We start from the raw sequence: 14,577 nt of genomic DNA on the forward strand, positions 1-14,577 counted from the left end.
TCCCAGCCCCTGTGATAGACCAGAGACCTCCACCAGCCAGCCGGCTGCCTCCTTTCCTAGCGCCCAGCGAGGCGATGTGGCTGCAGCAGGCGGAGGGGGCGGGGTTGCCCTCTGGGATGCAGGTGGAGGGGTAAGCAGGAAGCAGTGGGAAATCCCCATCCAGGGGGCCTGGCTTGGCTGGGACGCAGATGCGAAGTTTAGGCTCCCTTCCCAGTGCTGGCAGGCCCAGCCCCTGATGCAATGGCCCCAAGGCCATAGCCGGCTTTTCCCACACAGCGTCTGGTACTGAAGCTGCTGATGCAGCCAGACCAGCCCTGCACCTCCCCAGTGCCCCAGCTCTGCTGGATGGGGTCCTTGCCCTGGGCACTGCAGACCCTCTCCATGGCACAGGCTGGGGGTGGGTGGGGCAGCGGCTGCACATATACACTTATCCCTTGGCCCCTGTATATGCCACAGGCGTGGGGCTCTGCTGCTCCAGCCCACTCCTTTCCACGGGCTGCCTTTGGCCCAGTGTCTGGGGCTGACAACACCCCATTGCTCAATAAGGACAAATGCAAAATACTTCACTGAGGAAGGAACAATCAATTGCACATACACAAAATGGGAACTGCCTGCCTGGGAAGGAGTGTACAGCGGAAAGGGATCTGGGGGTCAGAGCTGACCACAACCTAAGTAAGAGTCAACAATGTGACACTGTTGCAAAAAAAGTGAACATCATTCTGGGCTGTATTAGCAGGAGTGTTGTGAGCAAGACACGAGAAGTCATTCTGCCGCTCTGCTCTGTGCTGATTAGGCCTCAGCTGGAGTGTTGTGTCCAGTTCTGGGTGCTACATTTCAGGAGAGATGGGAACAAATTGGGGAAAGTCCAGAGAAGAGCAACAAAAACGATTAAAGGTTGAGAAAACACGAGCTATGAGGGAAGATCAGAAACACTGGGTTTGTTTAGTCTGGACAAGAGACAACTGAAAGGGGACATGAGAACAGTTTTCAAAGATATAAAAGGTTGTTACAAGGAGGAGGGAGGTAAAGTGTTCTCTGAGGATAGAACAAGAGGCAATGGGCTTAAATTGCAGCCAGGGTGGTTTAGGTTGGATGTAAGGAAACGCTTCCTAACTGTCAGGGTGGTTAAACACTGGAATTAACTGCCCAGAGAGGGTGCGGAATCTCCATCATTGGAGGTTTTTAAGAGCAGGTTGGACAAACACCTGTCAGGGATGGTCCAGATAATACTTAGTCCTGCCGTGAGTGCAGGGGACTGGGGGCGAGGGTGAGTGGGACCATGGCGGGGCAGGTATGGCTAAGGGGAGCATGGGTGGGCAGGGCCATGGAGGAGTAGGTGGGGCTGAAGGGAGCATGACTGGGCGGATGGAGCAGGGCCATGTTGGAGCTGGCAGGATCGTGGGGCATGTGGCTGGTGGGCAGGTTCATGGGGCACATGGCAGGTGGGACTGTGGCAGAGCAGGTTGTGGCTGAGGGGAGCATGACTGGGCCAGTGGAGCCATGGCAGGGCAGGTGGGGCGGGGCTGTGGCGGAGCCGGCGGGACCGTGGCAGGGTCATGGGGCACACGGCAGAGTGGGTGGGGCCATTGGGCACATGGCGGGGCAGAGCAGGGTTGGGCTGGGTGGGCTCTGATGGGGTGAGAGAGGCATCTCACCCGCGTGTCACATGGTGGGTTCAGCTCAGTGCCTCCTGGCACTCCTCACCAGCGGGCTAGAGGGGCCACCCGTGGCTGCAGCAGGAAGTCGCCAGCTTCCCTGAGCCCTGGCTTCTAGTGCCAGCATCACCCTCTGCTGCAATTTCCTTTGCTTGTGGTTCGCTTTCTGGGGCCGCGCTGGCTGGACACGCCCGGTTGAGAGCGGGGCCAGGCAGGCTGGCCACGGTGCTGAGCAGGGCGTAGCCGCCAAGGGGTCCTGGGAAGGGTGAGGCTTTTCCTTCCTCTGCTCACAGCCGCTGGGTGAAATTGGAGGAGGAGAGAGCGGCCAGGCCATAGCGGGGGTGACCCGTCCCCTCTGAGCAGTCCTGGGGCTCCTGGAGCAAGCAGGTGCCTGGCCTGCTCCCCCTCTGCTGCGCCATGTAACCTCCTGCGCAGAGCCCTGGCTTCGTGGCTGCCACCTTCCCTTGACCCCTCAGGCAAAGGCAACAGGTTCCTCCCCTTGCCCACACGGACCACGGTCTTGCTCACCCACGCCTCCCCACGCAGGAACCTGGAGCCTCTCAGAGAAGCCTCAGAGCCTGGGGCAGGTCAGTGGGGCGGGGACAGGACTGAATCACAGTCTGGGGGCAGGTCACCGGCAGCTGGCGGGAGAGCTGGGCCTGGAGCCGAGGCCTCCAGACCCATCCTCCAACCTCCTCTCTCGTCGGCAAAGCACCGGTGATGGGAATCCAGCGACCGCCAGGGCTGGCACCTCTCCCAAGGGAAGAGGGGCCTTTGGGAAGAGACACCAACCCCAGCCCAGCTCCCACTTCCTTCTCCTGGGAGTCCTTCTCCCGTCTGTCTCTGGGTGACGGTAGCTTGGGGACGGACTGGGTGGGGTTGGAATCCACGCACTCGTCCCCCCGGCACATCTTCACCCATCAGAGCCAGGGTGGGCCATGCTCAGAGACTCACCGGCAGCACGTGATTGCCTGCTTTCTGGCTGGCCGTGGAGTCAGCCCATCCTCCGGCCTCCAGGGGAGAGGAAAGAGCCCGAGGCCGCCGGGGCAGAACAGGGCCACCCAGAGGATTCAGGGGGCCTGGGGCAAAGCGGGGGAGCTGCGGTGCTTGTACACACCCGGAGGCAGTCTGGGTCTTCGGCGGCGGGGGGCCCCTCAGTCACTCCCCGTCTTTGACAGCACTGAAGGTCCCCCCACTGCTGAAATGCCGCCGAAAACTCGGAGCGACTGAAGGGCCTCCTGCTGCCGAAATGCCGGCTGAAGACCCAGACCGCCGCCGGGCCAGGGCTCGTGGGGCCCCTGCAGGGCTCGGGGCCTGGGGCAAATTGCCCCACTTGCCTCCCCCCCACCCTCCAGGCGGCCTTGGGTCAGAATCTCAGGGCTTCGATTTCTTCTTGTTAAGAGTAACAAGAAGGGTTTCTTCAGGTATGTTAGCAACAAGAAGAAAGTCAAGGAAAGTGTGGGCCCCTTACTGAATGAAGGAGGCAACCTAGTGACAGAGGATGTGGAAAAAGCTAATGTACTCAATGCTTTTTTTGCCTCTGCCTTCACAAACAAGGTCAGCTCCCAGACTGCTGCTCTAGGCAGCTGTGACGAAGAGGGACTGTTGTTAATGTTTCCTCTGCATACTGTGTGGGTGCCTCAGTTTCCCCTATGCATTTCTTAAGTCTCTACGGTGGGTGGGTACAGGCAGCGTTGCATAGATCAACCCACCTGTCTCCTGCAACAAATTGGCTGGGGCTTCCCCCTCAAGGGGGATGGCTAAAGCGTGTAACAGATTCAGGTGAGCTCTTGGCCTGGGAAAGAGACAACAGCAGAGGAGGGCTGCAGGCGTTTGTCAGTTGGGAAGTGGGCTGGGGAGTGGGGCAAGTGGTGGCTTGGCTCGACGTGGTCCCCAGGATGGACCGTGAGGGGGTCTTCTGTGACTACAAGCTCTGTTTTCAACGTGTTCCTGTCATCGCATAACCTTTTTTACTGGTGGCTGGAGATTTGGTTTGATGCGAAGTGGGGTGTTGTGAGGCCCTTGGCTTCCCAGGATCCACTAGGTGGACTCACTGTTGGGAGGCCAAGGGCATATGCTGAATTGCTTCAGGTTTAAGACCAGGAGTAAAGGCGTGGTGAGGCTTCTGCCTGGAACGCCTGCTTCCAGGGAAGGAGACTCCCAAGTCCTGCCTGGCTTTGTGGGGCGCAGTTCCGGCATCCACCAGGGACTCTGTACGCAGGCACAGTATGGGAGGACGTGACCAGCCCTCTGTGGAGAAGAAGTGTTCGAGGGCTATTTAGAAAAGCTGGACGAGCGTAGGTGCCCTGGGCCGGATGCGCTGCATCTGAGGCTTGCTCGAGCAGTGGCGGGCTATACTGTGCACTTGCAGAGCATTGGCCATTATCTTGAAAATTATGGCGATCAGGGATGTCCCAGGGACGACTGGAAAAAGGCCAATGTAGTGCCCTCTTTAAACGGGGACAAGGGAGGATCCAGGGAAACTCAAAGCAGTCCGCCTTCACCTCAGTCTGACATCAAGCGTAGGTCCTCGGAATCATTCTTCAGCACTTAGAGGGAGGAACTGTTCCGAACAGCAGCATGGATTCAACCAAGGGCAAGTCATGCTGATCTAAACTAATTGCCTTCTTTAGGAGATACTGGCTCTGGTGAATGGGGAAAGCGTGACTGTTAATTCCCTTGATTTGCAAAGTTTTTGATACCGGTCTCCCCAGTATCTTGTTGGCAAGTTATCAGTTTGGGCTGGATGAATGGACATAAGGTGACAGAAAGGAGCTGGCTAGATCGTTGGCTCACGGGTAGTGCTGGAAATGGGCTGCATGTCTAGTTGCGCAGTCTGGCTTTTAAGCGTCGCGGTGCCCAAAATCGGTCCTGGGACCGGTTTGTTCATATCTTCATTAATAATCTGGAGGATGGCGGTGACTGACTTCAGCAAGTTTGCACGATGACATGAACTGGCAGGGTGGTGATATGCGTGAGGGTAGGGGATAGGTCAGAGTGACTATGGCAACATTGGAAGGATTGGGCCAAACGAACCATGAGGTTCAATAAGGAGCAAGTGAAAAGTCTGCACTTGGACGGAATAATCCCTCATTGCTCAGACTAGGGAACGAGTGGCTATGGCACGTCTGCAGAAAAGGACCTAGGGGTTACAGTGGCGAGAGAGCCTGGATATGAGTCACCAGTGTGCGCTTGTTGCCAAGAAGTAATTGGTTTGGGGCTGTTAAGGGACAATTGCCACGCAGATTGGACGTGATCATTTCCCTCTGATTGACATTGGTTGAGCCTGATGTGGAGTACTGTGTCCAGTTTGGGCCTCACACAAGAGGATGTAGAAAAATTGAAGGTCAGCGGAAGGCAACAAATGATTAGGGGGCTGGAGACATGTTGATGTCGCTGGGAAATGGTGGCTGCAGGAATGGGATTGTGGGAGAGATTTTGATAGCTGCTTTCAACTTACCTGAGGAGTTCAAGAGGCTGGTCTGAGACTGTTTTCAGTGGAACTGATGACGAACAAGGAGCAATGGTCTTCAAGTGGCAGTGGGGAGGTTCTGTTGCTATTGGAACAACTATTTCACTAGGAGGTGGTGAAGCACTGGATGTGGGTTCTTAAGGGGGTGGTGGAATCTCCTTCCTTAGAAGGTTTTTTAGGTCAGGGCTTGACGCCCTACTGGGACAGACCTGGGGATTGGTCTGCTTTGAGCAGGGGGTGAGGACTCAGAGGACCTCTGAGGTCGTTTCCAACCCTGATAGTCTATGATGCAACCCCAATCCCTGCGGGGCTGCTGAGCGCCTGGGGCTGGGAAATCGGCCTGCCAAGAGGAGCCTCTTCCCCAGCTGCTCCAGAGTCCAAGATCTGCTGGGGGTGGATTTCCACGGTGACGCTGGGGCTCCCCTTCCTGGAACCTTTTCTCTGACGTCCTGGAGAGAGCTGGGGACATCACTTGCTAGGTCCCCAGTGGCCAGGCCATTATCTGGGCCAGGCCCCAGCCAGCTAGGCGTCACCCCCACCCGGTTCTCAGGGTTCTTCCTGCAAAGAAAACAACCCGCCCACCTAGTTACCCAGGCAGCACATTGGGTAAACTGAGGCACACACACAAGTCATACAACATATTATGAAAAGTTCCACTCTGTCACACCGGGCTCAGCCAGTCCATTCCTCTTCAGTCACCCCCCTCTCCATTAATTTTGGAAGGGGTAGAGGTCAGGAACTGCACCAGGTCATCCCACTGGAATGGCGCAGCGGGAGCCCCCTGCCCCACCCCTCTTTAGTACATCTTGGGGTGGGGGAGCTTTGAAACCCCCTCATTTCTTCCAGCCACAGTGCCACATCCCTGCCAGTGCTGCCTGGCCTCCCTCTGCGATCCAACCAGCCCAGCACATCTGGGAGCAGCAGCAAGGCCTAGTGGTTAAAGTAAGTGGCTGATGTTTGTAAGGTGCTTTGAGAGCCTTGCCTGGAGGCTGCGCTGGCTGGCGGCTCCGGGTCCCTTCAGAACTGCTGGCTGGTTCCCAGGCGTAGTTTATATTGCTGGGTCCTTTGCCCTGGGGCCCCAGCATGAAGACCAAAGGCAACAGCACAACCGCAGGCAGGGCCCAGTGCTACTGCCTCACCCAGGGCTGGGGATCGAACAGCTTGCGTAGCAGTGGGGAGCGGTGTTAGCGCAGCTGCGCCAGGTCTAGTCACTGACACCTGCCGGCTGGGCCCGCCAGGCTCTGCATTGGCCTTGGAGCAGCCCACCCCCTGCAGGGCTAACCCGTGTGCAGTGCTGATGCAGAGCGAAACCCCCCCAGGTCTGAGGGCCAAGCCCAGAGCCTCCAAGTGCCTAACTCCCACTGGAGTCAAATACCTTAAACACCCCAAAAAACAGGCCCGAGGGCGTACACGGCTCCTTAACCCCAGGGGCACAGGAGAAGTAACTAACCCCCCAAAACCAGCCAGCTGGGGTGGGAAGGGTATTAACAACAGTGAGCAAAGGCGGGGGGGGCTTTTCCTCCAGCGGGGACCTGGGGGCACAGCAGGGGTGGGTGGAAACTGAGGATCAGCTTGGCATGCTGGGATTTCCTCTGAGCCCTCTCTGCTCTCGGCTTCCCCAGGACTGGGTTCGGCTTCAGGCTGAGCTGAGCCGGGCACATGCCAGATTCAAGGTTACACCGAAACTCGGTCCCTGTATGTACATTGACCCATCACATTGCAGCTGCTCTACAGTTCATCCCTGTGACAAACTGGGACTGTTCTTACTGTGCTCTGTGAATGCTGAGTGGGGGTGTTGGCCTGGGAGGACGATCTGCACTGTGGGATGGGAGACTGGCTGGAGGGAAAATGCCTGAGCATGTAACATGAGAACCCAAGAAGGGGTTGGAGGCCAGGTGCCACCTCTGCCCGGGAAGCTGAACAAAGGCTGGAGAGTGAGAGGGTTTCAGGAGGTTGCTGGGGAATGGAGGGAAGCACAGACAGGGCTCTGATTCCCCAGTGGGGATCTGATGCTCCTGGGACCCCAAGATAGACCTAACTGAGGGGGTCCTGTTGTCTGTGCCTGCAAGGCCTGTCTTGGACTGTGTTCCTGTCGTCTAAATAAACCTTCTGCTTTACTGGCTGGCTGAGAGTCCTGGTGAATAGCAGGGCCCCGACTCCCCCACACTCTGTGACAATCCCACACTCGGCGGTTGGCTTGGTCACCTGGGAGGAACCCACAGGCTGGCTCCTTTCAGCCTCCTCTTTCCCTGTCCATCACCCTCTCGCTCTTTGTCATGCTTCCTGAGATCCAGGCTGGTGCTCAGTTCACTGAGCCCTTTACCTGCCTAAGTGGGCACAAACGTTTCCAGGCTGTGTTCACCACCCTGCCCCGTCTTCCAAGAAATGCAGCCTCCCCCGGGTTGAGTCCCCCACGTCACGCCAGGCCTACACCGTGACACTCCCCCGGATCCACCTGGCCGAGGGGCCCCGGCGAGGGGTTGGGGGCTCTCCCTTCTGCCAGCCTCCCCACGGTGCTGAGTCAGACTGGAAGGGTGCGTGTCAGAGCCGTGGTGGGGATCTCCTGGCGGCACTCGGTGTGGGAGGGGGAGTGACGGTGGTTTCTCTCTGCCCCCACAGTCTGTCTGTCTCTCTCTGTCTCCTGCAGCTGTGCATCGACTTCCTCACGGGCGCGCTGAGCGTGGAGCTGGTGTGCGAGGCACTGCAGGTGAGTCCCCTCCCTCCCCTTCTGCTGGCTGTTCCCAGGGGCCCGTGACTGTGATTCCTCCTCCTCTGCTGCTCTCACACACAGCCCCGGACACGTGGGCGGCTCTCTGCCCTCACGCCGTGCGGCCCCAAACAGCTGGGCCCCGACCCCTGCCAGCTGTGCCCTGGCCAACCCGTGGACATACAGGGCACGTGGCCTGAGGCAGGGCATTGATGGCGAGGAGCAGGTTGGCCTCTCTCCTGAAGGGTCCCCCAGCAGGATCTGGCCCCAGGCAGAGCGTTGATGTCTAAGGTGAGTGAGAGGATGACTGGGGCAGCCGGGGGGGCGGGTCCTTGGGACCCTCTGAAGTATCCCGGAGATCAGCTGAGGCACCTGTGGCAGGGACGAGGGCCTGCGCCAGCGCCTGCAGATGCCAGCGGGATCCCTTATGAGAACCGCCTCCAGCTTTGGGGATCCCCCTGCCCAAGCGTTCCTTGGCTGCTCCCTGAGCCCCCCTCCAAGATAGCCTGGGCCCCAGGTCCTGGGAGGGGGGTACGCGCAGCTCGGCCCAGCTGGGCCCACGGCGTGCACCCTGCCAGAGAAGGGGGAGGCCGGGCATCTGGGGGGGCTGGAGTGCAGCATCTCTTCTCCAAGCCCTGGCTTTGATCCATCCTGCGCTGCCCAGGAGGGGTGCCAAGGCCCCATTCAGCCCCCAAGGGGGCCTATTGTGTGGGGGGCTCTTTGTGCCGGGACACCTGCCCCTAAGGAAGTGAACTGGGCCCTGCCGGCACAAAGGAGCCCAGCCAAGCAGCTGCAGCGTGCGGACAGGCCCTGCACCAGCCGGCCCTTTGTCTGCCGAGCCGGGGTTTGGTGGAGGGGGTCGTCCGCGTCGGTCCCCCCACTGAGAGGTTTTAAGCCCTGGCTGGTTGGTTCCCATGGCAGCCTGACCGCCCCAGAGGAAGCGTGGCCTGACAGTCAGGTCATCGGCCTGGTGGAGGAGTGGGGTGGGCTGGTATCAGCCGGGCTGTGCCATGTGGTGCCGAGTGGGACATTGTTCTGTGCAGCCGGCTCCTCGTCCCTTCCCCGCAGGCTCCGGGGGCCGGGCCCCTTTGATCTAACAAAAGGCCCGTGCTGACTTTGTCTCCTTTGCCCTGATTTGTCCTCACAGCTGCCTGGCGCGATCCCGAGCGCTGGCTGGTGGATGAGGCTAGAGCCATCACGCTGGGTGGGACGTGGGCATGGTGGGCAGCAGGGATCCTGGCACGACTTGAGTGGCCCCCCACATGCCAAGTGCTTTGCAGGCTGGTTGGCGACCATGTCCCAGCCCCACAGAGCCAGTGTTCTGGATACGTTGCCTGCGTGGTGGTTGTGGGCCCCAGGGGAAATCAAGGCTGGGTTCCATGCTGCCTGGGCGCTCGGGTGCTGTGGGACAAGCATAGTGTGGAAACCTGGCTGGAGGAGAAGGCAGAGCCCGGCTCCCAGCCCCTCGGTGCCAGGACAGAGCAGCCAGAGCCTGCTTGTCTCCACCTTGCCCTGTGTGGAGCAGCCCTGGGGCAGGCCTGGCCGAGGAGGAGCGGATTGGCCCCTGGCTCTGGGCTATGGCTGTGGCGTCCTTTCCCCTCAGCCCTGCCTTATGGAGGTGACAGCGAGTCCATGTGCCGGCAATGGACAGAGGGGCTGAGAATCTCAGGGGTTTGGGGCCAGATCCAGAGCTCACTGGAGTCGAACCGCCTTTGCACCAGGCCCTTGTGTATAGGAGTGGTGGGTGTGATTCTGTGCCCTGCATTGTGCAGGGAGGTCAGACTGGATGATGAAGATAGTCCCTTCTGCCAAAAGTCTATGAGTCGTATGATTCGTGCCAGGCCCTCTTGTCCAACTGCTTCCCGGTGTACCAAGCTCTCACCCATCTTCCCGCAAATGACGGTCTGTCCAAGTCACTGGTCTGGGTGCATCTGTGAACGAAATGGACTGTGTCTTTAATGTTTGCGCTTGAAACACTGTGTGGCTGCTCAGTGGTCCCCTAGCAGTGTCTTAAGTATCTCGTTGTGGAAAATGGGTTGTGATGTTCTACACGAGAAGGGACCAGTGCGCCTAATGCCGGGCACTCTGTCCCTAAGCAACTGATGGCTGGCCCCTCTTCAAAGGTGCCATGAAGGTGTGGAGACCAACGGGATCAGGTGACCTCCTGGCCCGCGAAAGGAGCTGAGCAGAGAGGAGGCTGGAGGGGTTAGTCTTGAGCTGGCTGGGGACTAGGAGGTGAAGGGCAGACCCTAGGGATCTGGCTCACTGCCCCAAATGAAGCGCCGGCCGAGGTCTGGTTCGCTGATCACTAAAGCTCTGTTTCAGACCCTTTCGTCATCGAAATAAACCTCTGTTTTTGCTGGCTGAGAGTCACGTATCTCGACTCAATTGGGGGTGCAGAACCCTGTGGCTTCCCCAGGACCCCGCCTGGGTGGCTCGCTGTTAGGAAGCACACGGAGGGGCAGAGGATCTTAATGCTCCAAGGAGAGACCCAGGAGGTGAAGACTGTGTGAGCTCTTGCCTGAACAAGTCTCGCTCCCAAGGGAGAGAGCTCCCCAAAGTCCTGACTGGCTTGGTGGGGAGCTTTCCAGACATCGCCCGGGACTCCGTGCCAGCATCCATCCCGCCACTGCTCCTGTGTCCGGACAGAGAGCTGGAGCTGACCTCTGGGCCAGGCAGCCGCCCCTCTGCTGTGTCTGGCTTGCTCTTATCCCGGCCCACCGGGCTGCGTTAGTGCTGCCTGCTGATGCGCTGAGACATTTCACGAGCTTCCCACCACGACACCCGGGTACAACAGGAGAGCCAGACGAGCATCGAGACTTCGTACTTCCACTGTGGCCTGTAGACCCAGGCCCCCGCAGGGCACTCGCCGTGGTCAGACACAGCTCAACATTCTGGGGGAGCTCATCGTCGTGCCAGTTCCTTGTTACCGCTCCGGCACTGCACAGAGGCAGCGCGGGCTGGGTTACCCAGGCACTGCCGCACGCCCACGGCTCGACCAGGATAATCTGCCATCCAAGTTGGGATACTGAGCACTTGAAAATTCTGGCCCTGGCTCCTGCTCAGGGTTTGGCTACCTCTCGCACCGGTGCCCAGCCAGGTAGTTTCAGAGCCTTACTCATGGGGCGATCACGAAGGCCGAGTGATCTCAGCACCGGAGATTAATAACTCTGCAGGCAGCACCCCACCCCCCCCCCTCGTCATCCCACCCCCTCAGACGACAAGTCTGACTTCTCGGCAGCTGGACGTCGTGGTCCCGCTACCAGGTCTATATGCGCCATGATCTGTTCTCTTCCCTGAGCCATCGGTAGGCCTGTGTGCATCCCCGCTCCTACCCCCACCTGGCTCGCCCATCCCTCACCACCAATGCCCATCTCCCCGCAAAGGCAGCACTGGACCGGTAGCACGGATCCAGTCAGTGTACCAGAGCGCAGGACTGTAGCGAAGACGATCTGGTCTTCATTGCCTGAGACAGGGCCTAGAATGGCTAGGACCCCGGGGTGGTCCTTGAGCACTAGAGTTATCTGGAACAGCGTAAGACGTGTGATTTCGAACAAGTCTCTCAAGGGAAGGAGTCCCATAGGTGGGGGACAGATCCCGAGAGACAGACTCCGTGACAGCCAGATTCTCCTTGGCCTAGCCACAACCATGCGAGAGAACGGCGCGGGGCGGGCGCTTGCCTCTTCCTGCGGAGACGGAGTGACAGAGAGACAGCGTGCTAGTCCGGCATCACACCACAGAAACCCCGCTCCGACGCCTGACACAGAGCCCTGAGAGCAGCGGCCTGACTGCGTATGGAACCGGCTTATGGGGAACATTTGCCATGCCCCAGAAGCATCCTCGCGCAGGCCCCTCAGTCCTCAGTCTGTGCCTCACCGGGTCACTTGCCAGGCAGCACCAGGCACTGGGCACACACGCGGGGCCAGGGATCCCCAAAGGTGGGAGATGGAAGCAGTGGAGCTGGTCGCTTAGCAGCATGTCTCTCCCTCTCCCTGCCCCGACTGGCGGCGAGTGACTCCTCCCTTGCAACCCATGAGCTTGATGGTCTTGTTCAGCCAGAGAGCAAACGCCTACCGAGGCGCTCAGCTCTGACCCCCTGGCTTACAGAAACGAGCAGCCTGGGCGATGCTCAGTGAGCCCCAGTCCTTAGCCCCCACCTCCGTGCCACATTGACCTACGGGCCACGGAGTGCAAGCCCCACCGCCCACCAGCGGCTGGAACATTGTGTCTGCATTCTGAGCCCAGACCTGGCTCGGGCAAGCTCCTGACTACTCCGGCTCAGGAGGGCAGAATATTGGACCTAAACCACGCCCTGCAGCTTCCAGAGCTTCCTGGCTCGAGGCACCCTGTCTGGTGTCACAGCCTGGTAGGCCTGTGCAAAGGCGCGACCCCCATCCAGTGAGCTCTGGGATTGGCCCAAACCCCTGATTCTCAGCCCCTCTGTCCATTGCGGCACATCGGACCGTGTAAACCTCCTAAGAGGGCTGATGGGAAAGGACGCCACATGCCATCGCCCAGGACGAGGTGCCAATCCGCCCTGCTCGGCTAGGCCTGCCCCAGGCTGCTCCACACAGGGCAAGGTGCCAACAAGCAGCTCTGCTGCCTCTGTCCTGGCACCGAGGGCTGGAGCCGGCTCTGCCTTCTCCTCCAGCAGGTTTCACACATGCCTTGTCCACAGCACCCGAGCGCCCAGCAGCATGGAACCACCTTGATTTGCCCCTGGCCCATCAAACCACCACTGCAGGCAACGTATCCAGAAACACTGCTCTGTGGGCTGGGACCTGGTCGCCAACAGCCTGCAAAGCACTTGGCATGTTGGGGCCACTCACAGTCGTGCTCAGGGAATCCCTGCTGCCCACCATGCACGTCCCACCCAGCGTGATGGCTCTAGCCTCATCCACCAGCCAGCGCTCGGGATGCGCAGGCAGCTGTGAGGACAAATCAGGGCAAAGGAGACAAATGTCAGCACGGGCCTTTGTTAGCATCAAAGGGGCCCGCCCCGGAGCCTGCGGAAAGGGCGAGGACCGGCTCACAGAAACAAGTCCACTCGGCAACCACTGGCACAGCCCGGTGATTACCAGCCCACCCCACGTGCCTCCACCAGGCGATGATGACTGTCAGGCCACGCTTTCCTCTGGGGGCGGTCAGGCTGCCATGGGAACCACGAGCCAGGACTTAAACTTCAGTGGGGGGCGCGACGCGGACGACCCCCTCCACCAAACCCCGGCTCGGCAGAACACCAGGGCCGGCGTGTGCAGGCCTGTGCCGCACCGCTGCAGCTGCTTGGCTGGGCTCTTTGGCCGGCAGGGCCCAGTTCACGCCTTAGGGGCAGGTGTCCCGGCACAAGAGACCCTCCACACAACATGGCCCTTGGGGGCTTGAATGGGCCTTGCCCCCTCCTGGGCTAGCGACAGGTAGGATCAAAGCCAGGGCTCGGAGAAGAGATGCTGCACTCAGCCCCCCAGACCGGCCCCCCTCTCTGCAGGGTGCACGCCGTGGGCCCAGCTGGCGCCGAGCTGCGTCGTACCCCCTCCAGAAGCTGGGGCCCAGGCTCATCTTGGAGGGGCTCAGGAGCAGTCAAGGACGCTTGGGCAGGGGGGATCCCAAGCTGGAGCGGTTCTCATAAGGGATACCCGCTGGCATCTGCCAGTCGCTGCGCGCCCTCGGTCCTGCCACAGGTGCCTCAGCTGATTCCGGGATACTTCAAGGTCCCAAAGAACCCCCGCCCCCGTCGCACATCATCCTCTCACTCACACTTAGACATCAAACGCCTGCTGAGGCCCGATCTCTGGGGACCCTTCAGGAGATCGAGGCCAACTGCTCCTCACATCAATGCCTGCTCAGGCCGTCCCGTATGCTACACGGAGAACAGCTTCGCGCAGGAGTCGGCCCAGCTGTGGGCGCCGCACGGCGTGTTAGGGCTATGAGCGCCCCGTGTCCGGGCTGTGTGTGAAGGCACAGAGGAGGAGAGATCACATACGGGCCGGGAACAGCAGCAGAAGGAGGGAGGGGACTACACCTCAGTGCGTCGCACACCAGCTCCACGCTCAGCGCGCCCTGAGGAAGTCGATTGCACATGCATGAGAAAGAGAGTAGACAGACAGGAACTGTGGGGCAAGAGAGAACCAAGTCCACTCCCCCTGCCCCAGCGCGAGTCGCCAGGAGATCCCACCACGGTATGAACACGCACCTTCCAGTCTGACTCAGCCACGGTGGGAGCTGGCGAAGGAGAGCCCCCCAACCCCTCGCGGCCCTCGGCCAGGTGGACCGGGGTGTCACGGTGTCAGGCCTGGCGCTGAACGTGGGGGACTCAACCACCGGGGAGCTCATTTCTGGAGACGGCAGGTGGTGAACACAGCCGAAACGTTTGTGCCCACTTAGCAGGTAAAGGGCTCAGAACTGAGCACCAGCCTGGATTCAGGAAGCTAACGAAAGAGCGAGAGGGTATGACAGCAAAGAGGAGGCTGAAAGGAGCCAGCCTGTGGGTTCTCCCAGGTACCAAGCAACCGCCGATGTGGGATTGTCACAGAGTGGTTTGGGGGACTCGGGCCTGCATTCACAGGACTCTCACCAGCCAGTAAAGGCAGAAGGTTATTTAGACGACAGGAAAACACAGTCCAGACAGGCCTTTGCAGCACAGACAACAGACCCTCAGTTAGGTCTATCTGGGGTCCAGGAGCATCAATCCCCACTGGGGAAATCAGAGCCCTGTCCTGTGCTTCCCTCCATTCCCAGCAACCTCC

General features: G+C 59.8%; 1 protein-coding gene across 1 annotated transcript in view; it reads left to right on the plus strand.

The window, feature by feature from the left end:
• Positions 1-14,577, plus strand: part of BTBD19 (BTB domain containing 19) — a 68,940-nt gene that overhangs the window by 34,968 nt on the left and 19,395 nt on the right. The window contains exon 4 of the mRNA XM_075068278.1: positions 7,775-7,834. Coding sequence (XP_074924379.1) covers positions 7,775-7,834 — 60 coding nt within the window. The remainder of the gene's footprint in view (positions 1-7,774; positions 7,835-14,577) is intronic.

The sequence above is a fragment of the Chelonoidis abingdonii genome, chromosome 7 (assembly GCF_003597395.2).
Source record: "Chelonoidis abingdonii isolate Lonesome George chromosome 7, CheloAbing_2.0, whole genome shotgun sequence".
Taxonomy (NCBI): domain Eukaryota; kingdom Metazoa; phylum Chordata; order Testudines; family Testudinidae; genus Chelonoidis; species Chelonoidis abingdonii.